This window comes from Staurois parvus, unplaced genomic scaffold, assembly GCF_062004578.1.
Source record: "Staurois parvus isolate SC_StPar_1 unplaced genomic scaffold, SC_StPar_1.0 ptg003892l, whole genome shotgun sequence".
NCBI classification, from domain to species: Eukaryota; Metazoa; Chordata; class Amphibia; order Anura; family Ranidae; genus Staurois; species Staurois parvus.
The window spans coordinates 29,103-47,842 of NW_028321687.1; the positions used below are offsets into that span (position 1 = coordinate 29,103).

The following is an 18,740-nucleotide window of genomic DNA, read 5'->3' on the forward strand; positions in this document are numbered from 1 at the left end:
AGGCTGTAAGAGGAATCATTTCTCCTTCTCTCTGGCTGCATTCCTGCAGCCATTGAGAAATACTGTGAGAGCTGTGATTGGTCACAGCTTGTCACATGGTACAAGGCTGTTGTGAATGGCCCTGTACCATGTGACTTCTGTGATCATTCACAGATTTCACACATAGTAAGCAGTGATGTCAGGAAGTGACAGTTTACTAATGTTCATGTAATCACTGATTGGCCAATCAGGGATCACATGATCGGGACCTCACACAGAGGTCGCATACAGCGATTGGTGTTCTGATGTGTCTGGAGGACGCAGAGGGGAACGGATGGCAGGGAGCGCGCACAGGCAGGTAAGCAGGGAGGACATTTATAGACGGCAACCCACCCCTGCACTGCCCCCGTCCAGCCGTTTATGTACATGGGCCGGACGGGAAGTGGTTAATAGTATCTTCTTTATTTTTTTTTCTGTAGCTTTTGATTGTAAATCCGTTTTTTCAAAAAGGAAAGCCTTCTGACCATCATCTGATGGCGATTACCCAGAACTCCCTCCTCCTGTTTGTGGGGCTCAGTTCTTGTATTCATTATTGGGCATTGAAGTCTCCTTGTCCTCCCTCCAGTGACGTCATAAATTGTGATTGCAGAGGTTCTAACACTTTGTGTTTTCTGCTATGAAGCTTTGGTGGCCTCAGCTGGACGCAGCCGTCAGGTGTCAGTGGAACGGCCTGTATGGAGCTGACTTGCCGAAGGAAATTGAAACGCTGCGGGAAGTGCAAGCAGATGTGGACAGGTGAGAGAGTCCAGGTTACATCCTTTCATCTATTGCAGGGGTCTCCAAACTGTGGCCCTGGGGCCGGATGCGGCCATTTGCTTGCCTTTATCCGGCCCTTGGAGCAATATCCCTCCCACTGACACAAACAATGGGGCACTATCCCTCCCACTGACACCAACGATGGGGCACTATTCCTCCCACTGACACCAACGATGGGGCACTATCCCTCCCACTGACACCAATGATGGGGCACTATTCCTCCCACTGACACCAATGATGGGGCACTATTCCTCCCGCTGACGCCAACGATGGGGCACTATTCCTCCCACTGACACCAATGATGGGGCACTATTCCTCCCACTGACACCAACGATGGGGCACTATCCCTCCCACTGACACCAACGATGGGGCACTATCCCTCCCACTGACACCAACGATGGGGCACTATCCCTCCCACTGACACCAATGATGGGGCACTATTCCTCCCACTGACACCAATGATGGGGCACTATTCCTCCCACTGACACCAATGATGGGGCACTATTCCTCCCACTGACGCCAACGATGGGGCACTATCCCTCCCACTGACGCCAACGATGGGGCACTATCCCTCCCACTGACGCCAACGATGGGGCACTATCCCTCCCACTGACGCCAACGATGGGGCACTATCCCTCCCACTGACGCCAACGATGGGGCACTATTCCTCCCACTGACGCCAACGATGGGGCACTATCCCTCCCACTGACGCCAACAATGGGGCACTATTCCTCCCACTGACACCAACGATGGGGCACTATCCCTCCCACCGGCGCCAATGATGGGGCACTATCCCTCCCACTGACACTAAATACTCCTCGGCCTGTTACTGAAGATGGTTCATTGTTTGCTCTCACTGATGGCAGGATATTTTCTACTCCAAGTGACCAGGATCTGGCCCCCCAAAAGCCTGAAGGACAGTAAACCGACCTTTTTGTTTGAAGTGTTTGGAGACCCCCGATCTATTGTAATGTACAGAAACGTTCCTGTGATGGAGAGCGGCACATCCTGATCCCACCATTCAGTCCGCTGATTATTTGTTCTCTAGGTTCCTCACTCAGGGATCGGCTCTGCCCCTCACTGACACCGTCTGGCTCTCTGCCGCCTTCCTGCATTTCACCGTCCGAAGGAACAAAGTGCAACAGAAGAGACTTCCCGGATTACTTGGCAGTTTGAGCGCAAAGTCTTTGCAGGTGATAATTCTGTCTGAAGAGGCTGAAATGGGGAACTCACTCTTCCAATACGATTGCCCTCCTCCATGACGTCACTCAGCCGGTCCAGACTCAAAAAAAATCCCAACTTTACAGTCAGGATCCACCCAGATGGCTGGAACGGCACCTTGCTCTGCCGATTGACACAGCCACCCCCTCCCCCTCCACAGCCCAGAGCTGCAGTGAGCACTGGAGGAGCAGAGAGTAGTGACTGACAGTCATTGGCTGTCTGCTTAATGAAGACGGAGAGCTGAGCGATCAGCGGCTTTTGTCACTCAGGTCTCAGTCTTAGAAGTGTCGGGGGATAGATGCTGCATCCATCTAGCTGAGTATAAATGATAATAATAATAAAAAAACTATATTTCTCTTTTAGCCACTTGCCGTTTTTGGGCCATTTAATAACACCCTGGACTTCACGCGGTCAAAGCTGCAGCCATGAACTTGGTATCAGTTTTTTTCAGCTGGTGACTGTTCAGTAAACGTGATCCAAGCGGTTCTACAGTCAACTGATCACTTTCATAGTAGTGAGAAACGATAGTGTATTCCAGCCTGTATGGACGGGGCTAGGGCCACATTCCTGATCAGGTGGGGAAGACAGAGGACCAGTGTGGCAGATACAAATATGAGAATGTAACATTGCCGTGGGGGGGGGGTCACTGGGAAGGACGGCACAGAGAGAAGGTGGTACATGAACCTGGGTGCAAGCCGGAGGGGGGGGTGCTGGGGGAGGGGATGAGGAGGAGATGGGGGGGGGGATGAGGAGATCACGGGGTGGGGGGGGGGATTAGGAGGAGATCCGGGTCTTTGGGGGGGGGGTGGGGGGGGGGATGAGGAGTATTCTCATTGAGGGTGTAATGCAAGACGTCTCCAATGGTTGACAGAAAACAGGGGGAGCTGTACTTTTTTTTTTGTTCTTTCTTGTTCTACAGAAGTGATTCCAAGTCTCCCGTTTGTATTGCAGATGTTGGATTGCTTTCTGCTTTTCTCCATCATGGATCTGATCCCGCAGACGCTGAAGGTGAATACTTTACTCCAGAATCACTGAAGTCAATATTCCAGAGACGGTTTATATTCAGAGTTACATTGTTCCAACTTGGACCAACCTAACAATGTGCGTAATAACACACAAAGCGGAATATCGCGCTACTCCTCGGTGTCTTTATTGAAGCGTTAAAATGACATCACGGGTATGACGGAGCATTAAAATGACATCACGGGTATGACGGGAGCATTAAAATGACATCACGGGTATGAGGGGAGCATTAAAATGACATCACGGGTATGAGGGGAACATTAAAATGACATCACGGGTATGAGGGGAACATTAAAATGACATCACGGGTATGACGGGAGCATTAAAATGACATCACGGGTATGACGGGAGCATTAAAATGACATCACGGGTATGACGGGAGCATTAAAATGACATCACGGGTATGAGGGGAACATTAAAATGACATCACGGGTATGAGGGGAACATTAAAATGACATCACGGGTATGAGGGGAACATTAAAATGACATCACGGGTATGAGGGGAACATTAAAATGACATCACGGGTATGAGGGGAACATTAAAATGACATCACGGGTATGGCGGGAACATTACAATGACATCACGGGTATGGCGGGAACATTACAATGACATCACGGGTATGGCGGGAACAATACAATGACATCACGGGTATGGCGGGAACATTACAATGACATCACGGGTATGGCGGGAACATTACAATGACATCACGGGTATGGCGGGAACATTACAATGACATCACGGGTATGGCGGGAACATTACAATGACATCACGGGTATGGCGGGAACATTACAATGACATCACGGGTATGGCGGGAACATTACAATGACATCACGGGTATGGCGGGAACAATACAATGACATCACGGGTATGGCGGGAACATTACAAAGCTGACGTGCTTTGTGCTAAATTCAGCGCTTACTCAGACCTCATATCCAGCTTGGACCAACTATGTATATCCCAGATCTGGCCGATGCCGCTGGAAATCACTGAAGTCGGCACCACTACTACACGGCTACTACAGTGATCTCCACTTGTTCCGGGTCCTGTGCTGAGCGGCTGGCTTGCTGCACTCACAACATTCAGAACACAGGAGGTCAGCCGCTCGGCATGGGAGTACAAAGCATTCTCTGAATGGTGCCGGTGCTGAGCGGTCAGTCTCCTGTGTTCTGAATGCAGCCGCTCAGCACAGGACCCGGAACAAGTGGAGATCACTGTAGTAGCGGTGTAGTAGCGGTGTCGTTTGGTGTAGTAGTGGTGCCGACTTCAGTGATTTCCAGCTTCCAGGGCATCGGCCAGGTCTGGGATATACATAGTTGGTCCAAGCTGGAACAGTAACTCTGTAAACGATATCCCGCGTCTGGAATTCATCTATAAATCTCCGGTAATCCCGTTAAGGTGTTAATGATGATTTTTTTTTTTTTTTGAATAGGGAGGAGCTGAACACACGATGGCGCTAGAGTACTGTATACAAACCATCCGGTGCCTGGAGGAGAGGGGAGCGAGCTGGATTACAACTTTCCAGCTGAAATCAGACAAATGTCAGTAAACGCCGGCGGGGGAATATTGTACTTTTATTACATAGATCAGCTGCCAAGATTAGGAGAATTCGGATATTCAGTTAGTGAGCCCGGCGGATAATGTCAGCAGCTAGTTATCTCTAACCCCTCCCCCTCCAGAGGATTCCTCCCTTCTCTCCCTGCAGAGGATTCCCCCCCCCCCCTTCCTGACCAGGCCATTTTTACAATACGGCCCTACGTTACTTTAACTGACAATTGCGCGGTCATGCAACGTTGCGCCCAAATTTAATTTACGTCCTTTCCTCCCACTCATTGAGCTTTCTTTCGGTGGTATTTGATCCCCTCTGCGGTTTTTATTTTTTGCACTATAAACAAAAAAAGATTGACAATTTTGAAAAAAAAACTTTTTGACTTTTTGCTATAAAATGTGCAGTAAAAAAATAAAAAAAAACAATTTCTTCATAAATTTTGGCCAAAATGTATTCTGCTCCGTGTCTTCACAATGTGTAAATTATTTGGTTTACATGAAAGTATAGCGTCTACAAATGGCGGGATAGATACGGGGATTTAAAACTTTTTTTATATTAGTAATGGTGGCGATCAGTGAATTTTAGAGGGGCTGCGGCGGACATTCTGGCACTGGGGGGACTGACATGGTGTCACTGACATCCCCAGTGACACCAATACAGTGATCAGGGCTAATAAAAAGCCTGACACTGTACTAATGGCACTGGGCAGGAAGAGGTTAACGTGAGGGGCAATCAAAGGGTTAACTGTGTTCTGTGTTACTAGGGAGACGTGCTGTGCAGAGAGATATAAAGCAGCATGTCCTTGCTGACAGCGGAGAGACCTGTGGTGTTTACATACAGACTTCTCTCCTGTCACCTTTACCCGATGATCACCGATTGCCAGCTGGGACCCTGTGATTGACATTTCTAGCTGCCAATAGCGGCTCGAGTAGGGCAGGACGCGCGCACCCCCTACCCAGGAATGCAAATCTTGTGTGTACATATACGTGATTTTGCGCAGCCCTGCCGCCCTGTAACAGTACTTCTGCTATAGATCTTGCTGTCAGTGTGGTTTCCATCAAGGGGCATCTTCTCCCCAATGGGCGGGGTGAGGGGCGGGACTTGAGCTCACCGGCACTACAGCTGACCTTGTGGCACTTGAAGAATGAAAATGATATAAAATATATCACATGTAACGAGTGCGAAGTGTAGATGTTGGTTTCCCACATTGAAATATGTATCCAGATCCAGATTGCATGTTTTTGGAATCTCTGAAGTATTTTTGCACCCAGACCGCTGATAGCAGACGATTCCTGCTTGGCTCTCACTTTGCGTTCATGCCGAAATTCCTGTCTTGCAGATAAGTGTCGCCTCCATCAGTCCGTCTCTGAAGAGTTTCTGAAGTTGCTCCCCATGGCGTTCTTCAGGTACAGCCGGGTGAGCTGGCGGAGGTTCTATGACGGGTGTCACTGATGACTGCTTCATAAAATCGCAGACTCCAGGGCTGGGCTGACCCGGAACTGCCGGGCTGCCTATTACTGCTGACCCGGAACTGCCGGGCTGACTATTACTACTGACCCGGAACTGCCGGGCTGACTATTACTGCTGACCCGGAACTGCCGGGCTGGACTATTACTACTGACCCGGAACTGCCGGGCTGACTATTACTACTGACCCGGAACTGCCGGCTGACTATTACTACTGACCCGGAACTGCCGGGCTGACTATTACTACTGACCCGGAACTGCCGGGCTGCCTAATTACTACTGACCCGGAACTGCCGGGCTGACTATTACTACTGACCCGGAACTGCCGGGCTGACTATTACTACTGACCCGGAACTGCCGGGCTGACTATTACTACTGACCCGGAACTGCCGGGCTGCCTATTACTACTGACCCGGAACTGCCGGGCTGCCTATTACTGCTGACCCGGAACTGCCGGGCTGCCTATTACTGCTGACCCGGAACTGCCGGGCTGCCTATTACTGCTGACCCGGAACTGCCGGGCTGACTATTACTACTGACCCGGAACTGCCGGGCTGCCTATTACTGCTGACCCGGAACTGCCGGGCTGACTATTACTACTGACCCGGAACTGCCGGGCTGCCTATTACTGCTGACCCGGAACTGCCGGGCTGACTATTACTGCTGACCCGGAACTGCCGGGCTGCCTATTACTGCTGACCCGGAAACTGCCGGGCTGACTATTACTACTGACCCGGAACTGCCGGGCTGACTATTAATACTGACCCGGAACTGCCGGGCTGCCTATTACTGCTGACCCGGAACTGCCGGGCTGACTATTACTACTGACCCGGAACTGCCGGGCTGCCTATTACTGCTGACCCGGAACTGCCGGGCTGACTATTACTGCTGACCCGGAACTGCCGGGCTGCCTATTACTGCTGACCCGGAACTGCCGGGCTGACTATTACTACTGACCCGGAACTGCCGGGCTGACTATTAATACTGACCCGGAACTGCCGGGCTGCCTATTACTACTGACCCGGAACTGCTGGGCTGCCTATTACTGCTGACCTGGAACTGCCGGGCTGCCTATTACTGCTGACCCGGAACTGCCGGGCTGCCTATTACTGCTGACCCGGAACTGCCGGGCTGCCTATTACTGCTGACCCGAAACTGCAATGAGCATCAGGTGTGGTGACACTTACCTGGCTGTTTGCTTGTTCCAGGTCAGCAGATCACTAAGTAGATAAAGTGGCTGCAAACCCTCCATATCTCCGGTGAGGTGACCGGCGTCAGGTGATACACAGAGAGGAAACAATAATAAGTTGTACCTGTTTCTCTGCAGTCTTCTCTTCTCTACGTCCATTCAAAGTCCAGAATTTATAAAGCTTGTTTGTGCCGTCAGGAAGCATGGAGGAAAGGGAGCTGAAATTACACACTGGAGAGCTCTGAGAGCTGATTGGAGGGAAGGGACACCCAGGGGCGGACTGACCATTTGGAAACTCGGGCACTGCCCGAGGGCCCGGGGTCAGTAGGGGGTCCCATGAGATGCCCCAGGTACCTTTTTTCATAGGCTTTTTTGAGTTTGGGCAAGGACACAGGGGCCCCATGATCCCCTATTGCCCGAGGGCCCCATGAGTTGTCAGTCCGCCCCTGGGGACACCGCACACAGGAACAGAGCTGAGGCTGTGAATCACAAGCTGTGTGCTGGAGCTCCTCCCGTCACCTTTTTTCTCTTGGTGTCAGATTTGACTGATGCTGATAGCGGAGGAACGAGGCAGCAGACAGAAATGATACTCAGTGCTCTGGACTGAGACAAGTACACACTATAGAGGGATGTGCTTTGTTCATATTTAATGTCTGAGGTTTACAGCCACTTTATGGAGTGATATGGATGACCGTTGTGGAGCACCTATAAACACAGGTCAGGATGGCAGTTTCCATGTTTGTATTCTGGAAGGTTCTTTGTGTTTCCATATATATGGGAGGTATAAGTGTACTGCTGACTGCTCTCCATGTCTGCACAGCCCACTCATAGTAATGGGGGTCACCATCCTCCGCACAGCCACTTATAGTAATGGGGGTCACCATCGTTTGTCTTCCAGCTCGGTAAGTGAACCCACCAACAGGCCACATCATTAAAGTGGAATTCCACCCAAAAGGGGAAGTTCTGCTTGTTTGCATCCTCCACTGCCACAATTGGCACTCTGGGGGGGGGAGCGGGTACCTCGTTTTGATAGATACCCCCTCCCACGTTTGGTCAGGTGCACATCAGCAATCTGGGGTGGAAGTTCAGCCCCCCTACTTCTCCTGCAGCCTTCTGGGACATTTACAGATCCCAGAAGACTGCGACCCATGCACAGAGCGCGGCACACTTTGCGCATGCGTAGTAGGAGACCGGCTGTGGATCTGCAAGGCTTCACTGCCACTTTCCCTGACTTAAAAATAAAAATCATCAGCTATAAAAACTACAAAAACTATCTACTGATTCTTAAAATCAGCCCCTTACCTGTCCCTCGGTCCAGCGGTGTCCTCACCACCGATCACTTACCTGTCCCTGGGTCCAGCGGTGTCCTCACCACCGATCACTTACCTGTCCCTGGGTCCAGCGGTGTCCTCACCACCGATCACTTACCTGTCCCGGGGTCCAGTGGTGTCCTCACCATCGCTGATTTCACCGGCCATCTTCTCTCCCCGGCTCCGGCATCCTCAGTGTGGGCACCCGGAGGGAACAGCTTGCGGCTTCACAGCCGGGTGCCCACTGAGCATGTGCGAGAAGCTCTGCGCTTTGTGAATGGCCCCATAGACTACGGGAGGGAGAGGGGAGGGACAACTTCCGGTTGCGATCGCAGCAAAAGTGGGACCAGGTACCTGTCAAATTCGAGTGCCGGCTCCCCCACCCCCCTGCTCCCCAAAGGTGCCAATCCTTAATGGGGAGCGGGGGACAAAGGCTTAAAGCGGAACTTCCCCTTTTGGGTGGAGCTCCGCTTTAAGATGCGGCCCCTGAATTAGAAGGGTGGGCTCAGGTGAGGACATCGCAGGACAGGTAAGTGTCCTATTAGAAGTCAGCCGCTACATCATTTGTACAGTATTTGTAACTGCTGACTTTTGGGGGGACCCGGAGCTCCCGCTTTAACAGGCAGGCAGTTGGTAATGCGGCGTTTGTGCGTTTCCTTTTCCTCTCCTCTTCACTAAACATTCACAATGACAATGGATCGGTGTCACAGAAAACTCTTCCCAATCACTTCCTGCGATGAGGGACTCTGGCAATGCCGAGCCTCACTCATCGTCCTTCATAACAGCAAAGACAATGCTTGGTTACACATGCGTTTGTAGACGTTGGTGCGTTTTGTAGACGTTGGTGCGTTTTGTAGACGTTGGTGCCTTAGTGCCGGTCACACCGCTGCGATTTGCGAATTGAAATCACATCTAATGAATGTCGGTGTCTTAACACGTGCGCTTTGCTGCGGCACAATTTCTAAAGTAGTTCCTGCCTGACTTTTTCTGCAATTTTGTTGCGATTTCACGTACATCGAATGTAATGGAGATCGCTCTGCAAATTGCAAGAAATTGTTGAAAATCGTCACAAATTGCTATAAAATCTTCAGAAATCGCATGTGAAATCGTAGCCAAATCAGCGATTTTATATTGCAGCAGTTTGACCGGTTACTTGCCTTCGGTTCACATCTATGCGGCCATGCGGGTCACGTTTTGCGCAGGCAGGAGTCCCGGGGCAGGAATGGAGCCCCGGGACATGCAGGGAAGAAGACCCTGCACTTCCTTCGAAAACGCAGACCTCGGTTCCCAGAACTACTGACACCCTCCCGTGGGTCCCGCATTCCTCCAGATTTTTGTGCGGATCCCACAGCGGCACCACCCGCACAGATGTGAACCGAGCATTAAGGTGTTTGGATCACCCATGTCCGGCTGATGGTCCCCCATGTCTGGCTGATGGTCCCCATGTCTGGCTGATGGTCCCCCATGTCCAGCTGATGGTCCTCCATGTCCAGCTAATCCTCCAGGTCTGTGGGCACCCAAACAGCGCAGCAAAGCAGCAATAAGGCAGAAGGTTCCGTAATGCCGATTTCCGACGTTTCAGGGTTCCGGTGACCTGTGTTTTGTTTCTGCAGCTTGGCGGTGTCTCTTCCGGTGGAACGTGTGGTCAGGCAGCAGGACTTTCTTCCTATTTCCCTAGAGATGTACACGCAGCTCTTCCAACTCTTTCTGGATGGCAGTCCTCTTCTCCATCCCCTGCAGGTCTGGGTTCCAGATTGGACTGTAATGTAGAAGTCATGACTGCTGGCTGACGAATAACTGAATTCCTTTCTGCTCCTCGTAGGACGATCCACAGTCTGTCTTCCAACAGGGGGCGCCAGTTTCTTCTTAGCTGCATTCTGAAGAGCCAACACACAAGTGCTGCATTCAGGAGTCGCCTGCCCCAGGTATGTCTGGTCCCATGTAGTCAGGGTCCTGTGTGATCTGCACTTGTGGTGGAATGTCTATTAACCACTTCTAGTGCAGACGTTCCTCCCCCCCTTCCAGTCCAGACACTTCCTCCCCCCCTTCCAGTCCAGACACTCCCCCCCCCCCCCCCCCCCCCTTCCAGTCCGGACACTCCCCCCCCCCCCCCTTCCAGTCCAGACACTCCCCCCCCCCCCCCCCCCTTCCAGTCCGGACACTCCCCCCCCCCCCCTTCCAGTCCGGACACCCCCCCCTTCCAGTCCGGACACCCCCCACCCACCCCCCCCCCCCTTCCAGTCCAGACACTTCCCCCCCCCTTCCAGTCCAGACACTTCCCCCCCACCTTCCAGTCCGGACACTTCCCTTCCAGTCCGGACACAGCTTGTCACATGGTACAAGGCTGCTGTGAATGGCCCTGTACCATGTGATCTCGGTGATCATTCACAGATTTCACACGTAGTAAGCAATGATGTCAGGAAATCACACAGACATCCCTTACAGTGATTGGTGTTCCGCTGTCTCCTCCGGACACAGCAGGCACCAATTGTGGTGCCGCGCGCTCTCAGGGAGCACGCACAGGCAGTGAACGCGGGTGATGTTTAGAAACATCGGCAGCGCTCCCATCCGGCTGTTTATCTACATGAGCCGGACGGGAAGAGGTTAAAGTGAATGTCTGCTTTAAAGTAGAACTCCACATTTAATTTATATTTTTAATTTCTTATTTTCCCATCCCCCAGCCTCCTGTATACAGTGGTAAGTACCCAAGCTGTACTTACACCCTTCATACTCCGCGACATCTTCCTCAGTCCAGAGCCGCCGGTCCTGAGCGACACTTCATTCTGGCCTTTTATGTTCTGAGAGTCCAGCCTGGGGGGTCAGGCGTCATACGGGCCGGACTCCCAGCCCTTATGAGGAAATTTTCTAGCAATGGGCTTTAACCCCTTCGTGCCGACGTCACACATATGCGTCCTCACAACAATGGGCTTTTTCCGTGGGGCCGTATATTTGCGTACCTGTCTTTGTGCTGGGAGTGCGCCGCAGCGTGTGCTCCTAGCACAAAGACCAGGGTGTGACTGAGAGCCCCGGGGCCCGGTCCCTGCGCACTCCCAGCACAAAGACCAGGGTGTGACTGAGAGCCCCGGGGCCCGGTCCCTGCGCACTCCCAGCACAAAGACCAGGGTGTGACTGAGAGCCCCAGGGCCCGGTCCCTGCGCACTCCCAGCACAAAGACCAGGGTGTGACTGAGAGCCCCCGGGGCCCGGTCCCTGCGCACTCCCAGCACAAAGACCAGGGTGTGACTGAGAGCCCCGGGGCCCGGTCCCTGCGCACTCCCAGCACAAAGACGGTCTAATGATCGGGTCCCAGGAATCCCAACTCCGGGTCACGAGATTGCTGTGAGAGCCTCTGATTGGCTATCACAGTGATCAGTCACTGTATAGCCCGGCCCCCTTGTTTTGTTTTTTTGTTCTATGAATGGAAGAGAGAGATACATTGTAACTCTCTTAACTCCTGGCATAGAGAAAAAAAAGTGTTTAAAAAATAAAGAAAAAATACCTAAATCAAGGTTTTATCTAGTTCAGTGCCGGGGTCAGTGTTTGGGTCAAAGGTCAGGAGTTTTAATTTTTTTTTAATTTTTAATGGGTATCAGTGTGTTTTAGGTAAAAAACCCCCAAAAATAAATGCTCCCTATTGTTTCTGGGCCGTACTCCGGGTACAAACAACAAATTACACACACATGTGGTATCGCTGCGATCATCAGGAGCTGGAGAATTTATTTTGGGTTGCTCTTTGGTGGTCGGTTATAGTAACGAGAAGCACACAGCTAAATTAAAAAAATATATTTTTTTTTTATTATTTTGGGCCAGTTTTCCTTTGATAATAAAAAAAAAAATCTGAAGATATCCGTTACCATTTACCACCAAATGAAGCCCAATCTGTCCTGAACAAAATCGCGGTATAATCCGGATGTACGAAGTAGTTGTGATGCTACGGACGGTTTTACTAACGTGTCAATGTTGTAAATTGTGCTTGGGCATTAAGATTTGTTGTACCCTCAGGCATGAGGGGTTAATCTTCCCCCCCCCCCCCCCCCAATTCCCTTCTCTTAAATGTATGAATGATATGTTGTCATCTGCAGATTGTGGACTCGTGGGATGAGAAGGACCCTGGAGCTGGCCGGCTTGCTTAAGAATGTCCTGCGGAGCTTCGAGGACGACTCTTTGTACGATGAGCCGGAGCTGTTTAGTCCGCCATTAATGACGACTCCCCCCGATGAGCCGGAGCTGTTTTAGTCCGCCATTAATGACGACTCCCCCCGATGAGCCGGAGCTGTTTTAGTCCGCCATTAATGACGACTCCCCCCGATGAGCCGGAGCTGTTTTAGTCCCGCCATTAATGACGACTCCCCCCGATGAGCCGGAGCTGTTTTAGTCCGCCATTAATGACAACCCCCCCCCCCGCGTGGCTGTGCCCCCGGTGTGGTTTGTGCAGGAAGTATACGGAACGATCGATGGTCGAGTCATTGCAAGGACCAGCCGCCACTGTTTACTGTGTAAATAATTTATTCAAAGGCTTCCAGTTAATATCATAAATTATCCGCCGATCTACCTACTGTTATGTTAGAACGTAAACCAAAGAGGGGGCGGTAACACTGCTCTGCAGCGACTCGCCTGGTTTCCAGTTCATGGAGGGAGCACCTCAGGGGGGGGACGCCTGGAGTGCCACCACAAAAAATAAGACTTTGTTTTATGTTCACTGTGTGAATGGAAGGACTTGGTGGGTCGGCTTTGTGCTCCGAACAGCAAAACAATTAAAAAAAGAGTATAAAAGTTAAGTCTTCCATTTTTTTTTTTCCTGTCCAGTCCTCAGCTGGGCAGTTGTTGAGCCAGTTCTGGTTTCCACAGCTTCCATCGTCCCTGAGGGGGTATCGGGTTCGGTTTCCGGGGGCTTGGCCGGGCTCTGGGTGAGCGGGTGGACCATAGACATGTGCACGTTGAGATTGTGCGCCTTCTCAAAGCGTTTCCCGCATTGGTCGCATGCAAACTCCAGGTCGGCCTCAGCCTTGTGCTTGGTCATGTGGTACTTGAGTGACGCGCGTTGTCTGCACTGGAAGCCGCACACTTCACATCTGACGGGAGGAAAAGGAACGGGAATGTGTTAGACAACGCGGTCACATGACCGATCAGATGATGTACAAAGCTATGCGTGCTTCGGCCGCGTACAAAGACATCAAAGCGTGACGGAACCACGAAGTTCCAGGGAGGAGATTAACCCCTAGAGGCCGAGCACACGCAGATATGCAACCTCAAGGTGTCTGGGTCTTGACGCCGAGCGGCCGCATATTTTCGTACCATTTGAAGATACATATGTGCTGAGAGCGCGCGCCCTGCCCGCTCCCAGCACGTGTCCGTGACTCACAGAAAGGTCCCGATCTCCCCTTGTGATCGGGACCTTTTCTGATTATGTGACAGCGAATCACAGCAGTCACATGACCCTACAACTATGCCCCGCCTCCTGGCTTCTGAAACTTAAAAGGTTGGGAGGCGCAGGTGCAAAGGGGTTAACCACGTCAGCCCCCCACCATTTCTGGCATTTTTTTTTTTTTTACATTTTTAAATCTGTACTTTTTGCTAGAAAATTTCTTAGAACCCCCAAACATATATTTTATAAAGCTGAGTCCCTAGAGAATAAATTGGTGGTTTTTACATGTTATTTGTGAAGCATTTTTTCCAAACGCAATTTTTGGGAAAAAATACACTTTTAAGTTTTATTGTGAAGAAAACAATACAAAACCCATTTTGTGTACAATATAAAAGATGATGTTATACTTAGTACACTATAGTGCCCGACGTATTGTCCCCGCCCCCCAAATCATGTGATTCAGGTGTTCCAATCCCCTTCACATCATGTGATTCAGGTGTTTCAATCCCCTCCACATCATGTGATTCAGGTGTTCCAATCCCCTTCACATCATGTGATTCAGGTGTCCCAATCCCCTCCACATCATGTGATTCAGGTGTTCCAATCCCCTCCATATCATGTGATTCAGGTGTTCCAATCCCCTCCATGGACACAGGTGTATACAATCAAGCCCCTAGGCATGCAGACGGCTTCTAGAAACATTGGTGAAAGAATGGGTCGCTCTCAGGAGCTCCGTGACTCCAACGTGGTCCCGTGATAGGTGGCCACCTGGGCAATAAGTCCATCCGTGACATTTTCTGGCTACTAAATATTCCACGCTCAACTGTTAGTGGGATTATAACAAAGTGGAAGCAACTGGGAACAACAGCCACTCAGCCACCAAGTGGTAGGCCACGTCACATGACAGGGCGGGGTCAGCGCATGCTGAAGCGCACAGTGCGCAGAAGTCACCAACTGTCTGCAGAGTCAATAGCTAAAGACCTCCAAACTTGGTGTGGCCTTCAGATGAGCCCAACAACAGTGCGTAGAGAGCTTCATGGAATGGGTTTCCATGGCCGAGCAGCTGCAGCCAAGCCTTCCATCACCAAGTGCAATGCAAAGCGTCGGATGCCGTGGTGTAAAGCACGCCGCCACTGGACTCTAGAGCAGTGGAGACATGTTCTCTGGACCCCACGTTCACTGTATCCGCCCTCCCCGGACCCCGCGTTCACTGTATCCGCCCTCCCCGGACCCCGCGTTCACTGTATCCGCCCTCCCCGGACCCCGCGTTCACTCTACCCGCCCTCCCCGGACCCCGCGTTCACTATACCCGCCCTCCCCGGACCCCGCGTTCACTATATCCCGCACTCCCCGGACCCCGCATTCACTATATCCGCTCTCCCCGGACCCCGCGTTCACTATATCCGCTCTCCCCGGACCCCGCACAGTGAGTATAACAAGCACGCTTCCTGCATCTACAGAGAGATGTCACTGTTGAGGGTTCAGAAACACTTTAATGCTGTAAGCTGCCCATTTCGGGGGTCCATGTGATACGTTGGTGGTCAGAATCTAATCCCAATACATTGGATGTATTTTCTGTCTGGTTTCCGGTGGGCTGGAGATCGGGTAGGTAGGTAGGTGTGCTGTCAGCAGTGATGTACTTACTGTAAGGGTTTTGCTCCTGAGTGTCTCATCTGATGCACAGATAAGTGTTTCCGCTGCTTGAAGGCCTGTCCACACTGGTCACAGATGTAATTCCTCTCCTCTGGAATCAGATCACAGGCATGGTGTCAGACAACAGACAAGAAGATTTCTTACAGCCGCACTAAACCTAACAATATACCAATCTGCAGCCTGAGGGTCCTGAGGGGCAGCGGCTGCATTCGGTTTCTTTTTTTTTTCCCACCTGGTGATCCTGCCATTGACACGCTTCCTGTGCTGGGATACGCTGTACAGTATCTATGGAAAAGCAGCATTGTCACCCCAGGGCAGGACGTGTTACTGAAGAAGAGGTACTATTGTATCCCACAATGAAATGTATTCTGTGATTGGAGGAGGGAGACACCCCCCACCCCCGCAGTGCTGCCAGGTTCCCTCCTCTCCTTTCCACTGCCAGCTGCAAGCACACAAAAGGATCCTTCAGGATGGAGAGTGGGGGAGGGGTCCGGGAACTATGTTACCAGTCACTTCCTTTCCTGAATGAACACAAGGAGTGATCAGTACTGATCATTCACTGTTTTTTTGGGGGGGGGTCGGGGCTGTCAGGTTGGCTGTATGGGGCCACATGGTTACTAACAGCAGCCCTGTATGCAAATGACAGGAAAAGGCTGACAGCCGGCAGCATGATGGCTCAGCACAGTGGTTAGCACTTCCACCTAGCATTGGTTCAAATCCCAACCACGGCACCACCTGCCTGGAGTTTGCATGTTCTCCCTGTGCCTGCGTGGGTTTCCTCCCACACTCCAAACACCTACAATTGGCAGAGCTGAATGGGCAGAGTACAGGTTTGCTTTAAAATGGAGAGTCTAGCTGTACGCCCCGATGTGGGCGTGGACTCCAGGTTAGGGTGTGGCTGTACACCCCTCGGTCATTAGAGCGTACCCCCCGTAGGTGATACAAGTGCCGTCACCTGTGTGGATGAGCTTGACGTGTCTCTGCAGGTAGCGGTCTATCATGAACACTTTGTTGCAGCCGGGATGGGGGCAGGGTCGCTCCCGCACCTCCTCGTGATGTTCCTTAATGTGTTTCTGTAAGACAGGGGAGAAGTCAGGACGTGTTCCGGGAGTGACGTGTTCCGGGAATGACGTGTTCCGGGAATGACGTGTTCTGGGAGTGACATTCAGGCTCAGCCGGAGTGCTCTACGTACCTTCATCCCATCCGCACCTCTGTACACGGCAGTGCAGCCCTGATAAGGACACTTGTAGATTGTAGGCAGCTCCTCCCTGGAAGACAATGGAATATTGCTGAGATACACGCGGTGCGACTGTTCCTGAGGCTCCTCCCATGGGCGTGGCATGCTGGGAAAGCTGAAATCACCCCGCCCTTCGCAATACGGATAATATGCTGCCTGTTAATATTATTATACAGGATTTATGGCGCCATTACAATCTAGGATGGAGGCCCTGATCCTGGGAGCTTACAATCTAGGAGGGAGGCCCTGATCCTGGGAGTTTACAATCTAAGAGGGAGGGGCTGATCCTGGGAGCTTACAATCTAAGAGGGAGGGGCTGATCCTGGGAGCTTACAATCTAGGATGGAGGCCCTGATCCTGGGAGTTTACAATCTAAGAGGGAGGGGCTGATCCCGGGAGTTTACAATCTAAGAGGGAGGGGCTGATCCCGGGAGCTGACAATCTAAGAGGGAGGGCCTGATCCCGGGAGCTGACAATCTAAGAGGGAGGGGCCTGATCCTGGGAGCTGACAATCTAAGAGGGAGGGGCCTGATCCTGGGAGCTGACAATCTAGGAGGGAGGGGCTGATCCCGGGAGCTTACAATCTAAGAGGGAGGGGCTGATCCCGGGAGCTTACAATCTAAGGGGGAGGGCCTGATCCTGGGAGCTTACAATCTAAGAGGGAGGGGCTGATCCTGGGAGCTTACAATCTAAGGGAGAGCCCTGACCCTGGGAGCTTACAGTCTAAGAGGGAGGGGCTGATCCTGGGAGCTTACAATCTAAGAGGGAGGGCCTGATCCTGGGAGCTTACAATCCAAGAGGGAGGGGCTGATCCTGGGAGTTTACAATCTAAGAGGGAGGGCCTGATCCTGGGAGCTTACAATCTAAGAGGGAGGGGCTGATCCTGGGAGTTTACAAATCTAAGAGGGAGGGGTTAGTGGTACAAACGTTAATAACTGTGGGGGATGGGCTGGTAGGAGGAGTAGAAGATTCGGCTGTTGTCTCCTCTCGTCAGTTTGCTTTGCAGTCCTCAACTTGTGGCAAACTTCCTGCCCTCCTTCAGGCGAAGGGCCAACCAGCCAATCCGGTACAAGAGGCCTGCACTTAGATTTATGACCCGGGGCCCCCACCGCCCAATCACTGCCATTGTGGCCCACTCACCGGTTAGTACATTGCCGGGAGGAAGGGACTTGGCCTTCAGCTTCTTCTATCGGTGATAAATAAAGAGCTTTCTGTGTCGTGTTTAATTCTAATCCTTGAGAAGTGAAGGAGAGACGCCGATGGAGCCGCTAATTATATCCAATAAAAAGGGTATAAAATGCGTTCATCAATCACATCTGCTGCACTAATGGGGGCTCCGCGCCTCTCCCCTTCCATGTTCTCTTGTAGCACTCGGGTTCCCAGCCCCCGCTCAGAAGGCGGCATAGAAAAGAGATATTACTTCATGTGAAACGTCACACCAACCAATCGTGTTCTATCAGTGATGGGGATATTGTATCCTTCCGTGGTGTACAACATTCTTCATGTATGAGCCTTACAATTCCATCTGAGATATACACTCACCGGCCACTTTATGAGGTCCACCATGCTAGTGCCATGAAAATCTCCCCCACACCATGACACCACCCCCAGCCTGAACCATTGATACAAGGCAGGATGGATGACACCACCACCACCACCAGCCTGAACCATTGATACAAGGCAGGATGGATCCCCCACACCATGACACCACCACCACCAGCCTGAACCATTGATACAAGGCAGGATGGATCCCCCACACCATGACACCCCCAGCCTGAACCGTGGATACAAGGCAGGATGGATCCCCCACACCATGACACCACCACCACCAGCCTGAACCATTGATACAAGGCGGGATGGATCCCCCACACCATGACACCACCAGCCTGAACCATTGATACAAGGCAGGATGGGTCCCCCACACCATGACACCA

At 51.7% G+C, this 18,740-nt stretch overlaps 2 protein-coding genes across 2 annotated transcripts in view; one reads left to right on the forward strand and one right to left on the reverse strand.

The window, feature by feature from the left end:
* LOC149427313 (Fanconi anemia group A protein-like) overlaps positions 1 to 13,309 on the forward strand; it is a gene marked incomplete at its 5' end in the record, with an annotated part of 36,407 nt that extends 23,098 nt beyond the window's left edge. Inside the window, 10 exon segments of the mRNA XM_089668140.1 lie at positions 662 to 774; positions 1,844 to 1,988; positions 2,968 to 3,024; positions 4,470 to 4,578; positions 5,926 to 5,992; positions 10,165 to 10,291; positions 10,374 to 10,394; positions 10,396 to 10,476; positions 12,633 to 12,662; positions 12,664 to 13,309. Coding sequence (XP_089524266.1) covers positions 662 to 774; positions 1,844 to 1,988; positions 2,968 to 3,024; positions 4,470 to 4,578; positions 5,926 to 5,992; positions 10,165 to 10,291; positions 10,374 to 10,394; positions 10,396 to 10,476; positions 12,633 to 12,662; positions 12,664 to 12,786 — 873 coding nt within the window.
* LOC149427314 (zinc finger protein 276-like) lies at positions 13,039 to 17,087 on the reverse strand. Its single transcript, XM_089668141.1, has 4 exons — positions 16,762 to 17,087; positions 16,524 to 16,641; positions 15,560 to 15,659; positions 13,039 to 13,622 (listed from the first exon to the last, which is right to left on the reverse strand). The coding sequence occupies exons 1-4, from the start codon at positions 16,909 to 16,911 to the stop codon at positions 13,325 to 13,327; spliced, it is 666 nt and encodes a 221-aa protein (XP_089524267.1). The 5' UTR covers positions 16,912 to 17,087; the 3' UTR covers positions 13,039 to 13,324.
* Positions 17,088 to 18,740: the final 1,653 nt, after the last annotated feature.

Bases quoted from the DNA above. Each gene is read 5' to 3' on its own strand.
- LOC149427314 (XM_089668141.1), bottom strand. From the start codon at position 16,911: ATGCCACGCCCATGGGAGGAGCCTCAGGAACAGTCGCACCGCGTGTAT. The intron at 16,642-16,761 runs GTACGTAGAGCA...CCTGTCTTACAG, and splicing joins GAGGTGCGGATGGGATGAAG to AAACACATTAAGGAACATCA. The intron at 15,660-16,523 runs GTGACGGCACTT...ATCTGATTCCAG, and splicing joins CGTCAAGCTCATCCACACAG to AGGAGAGGAATTACATCTGT.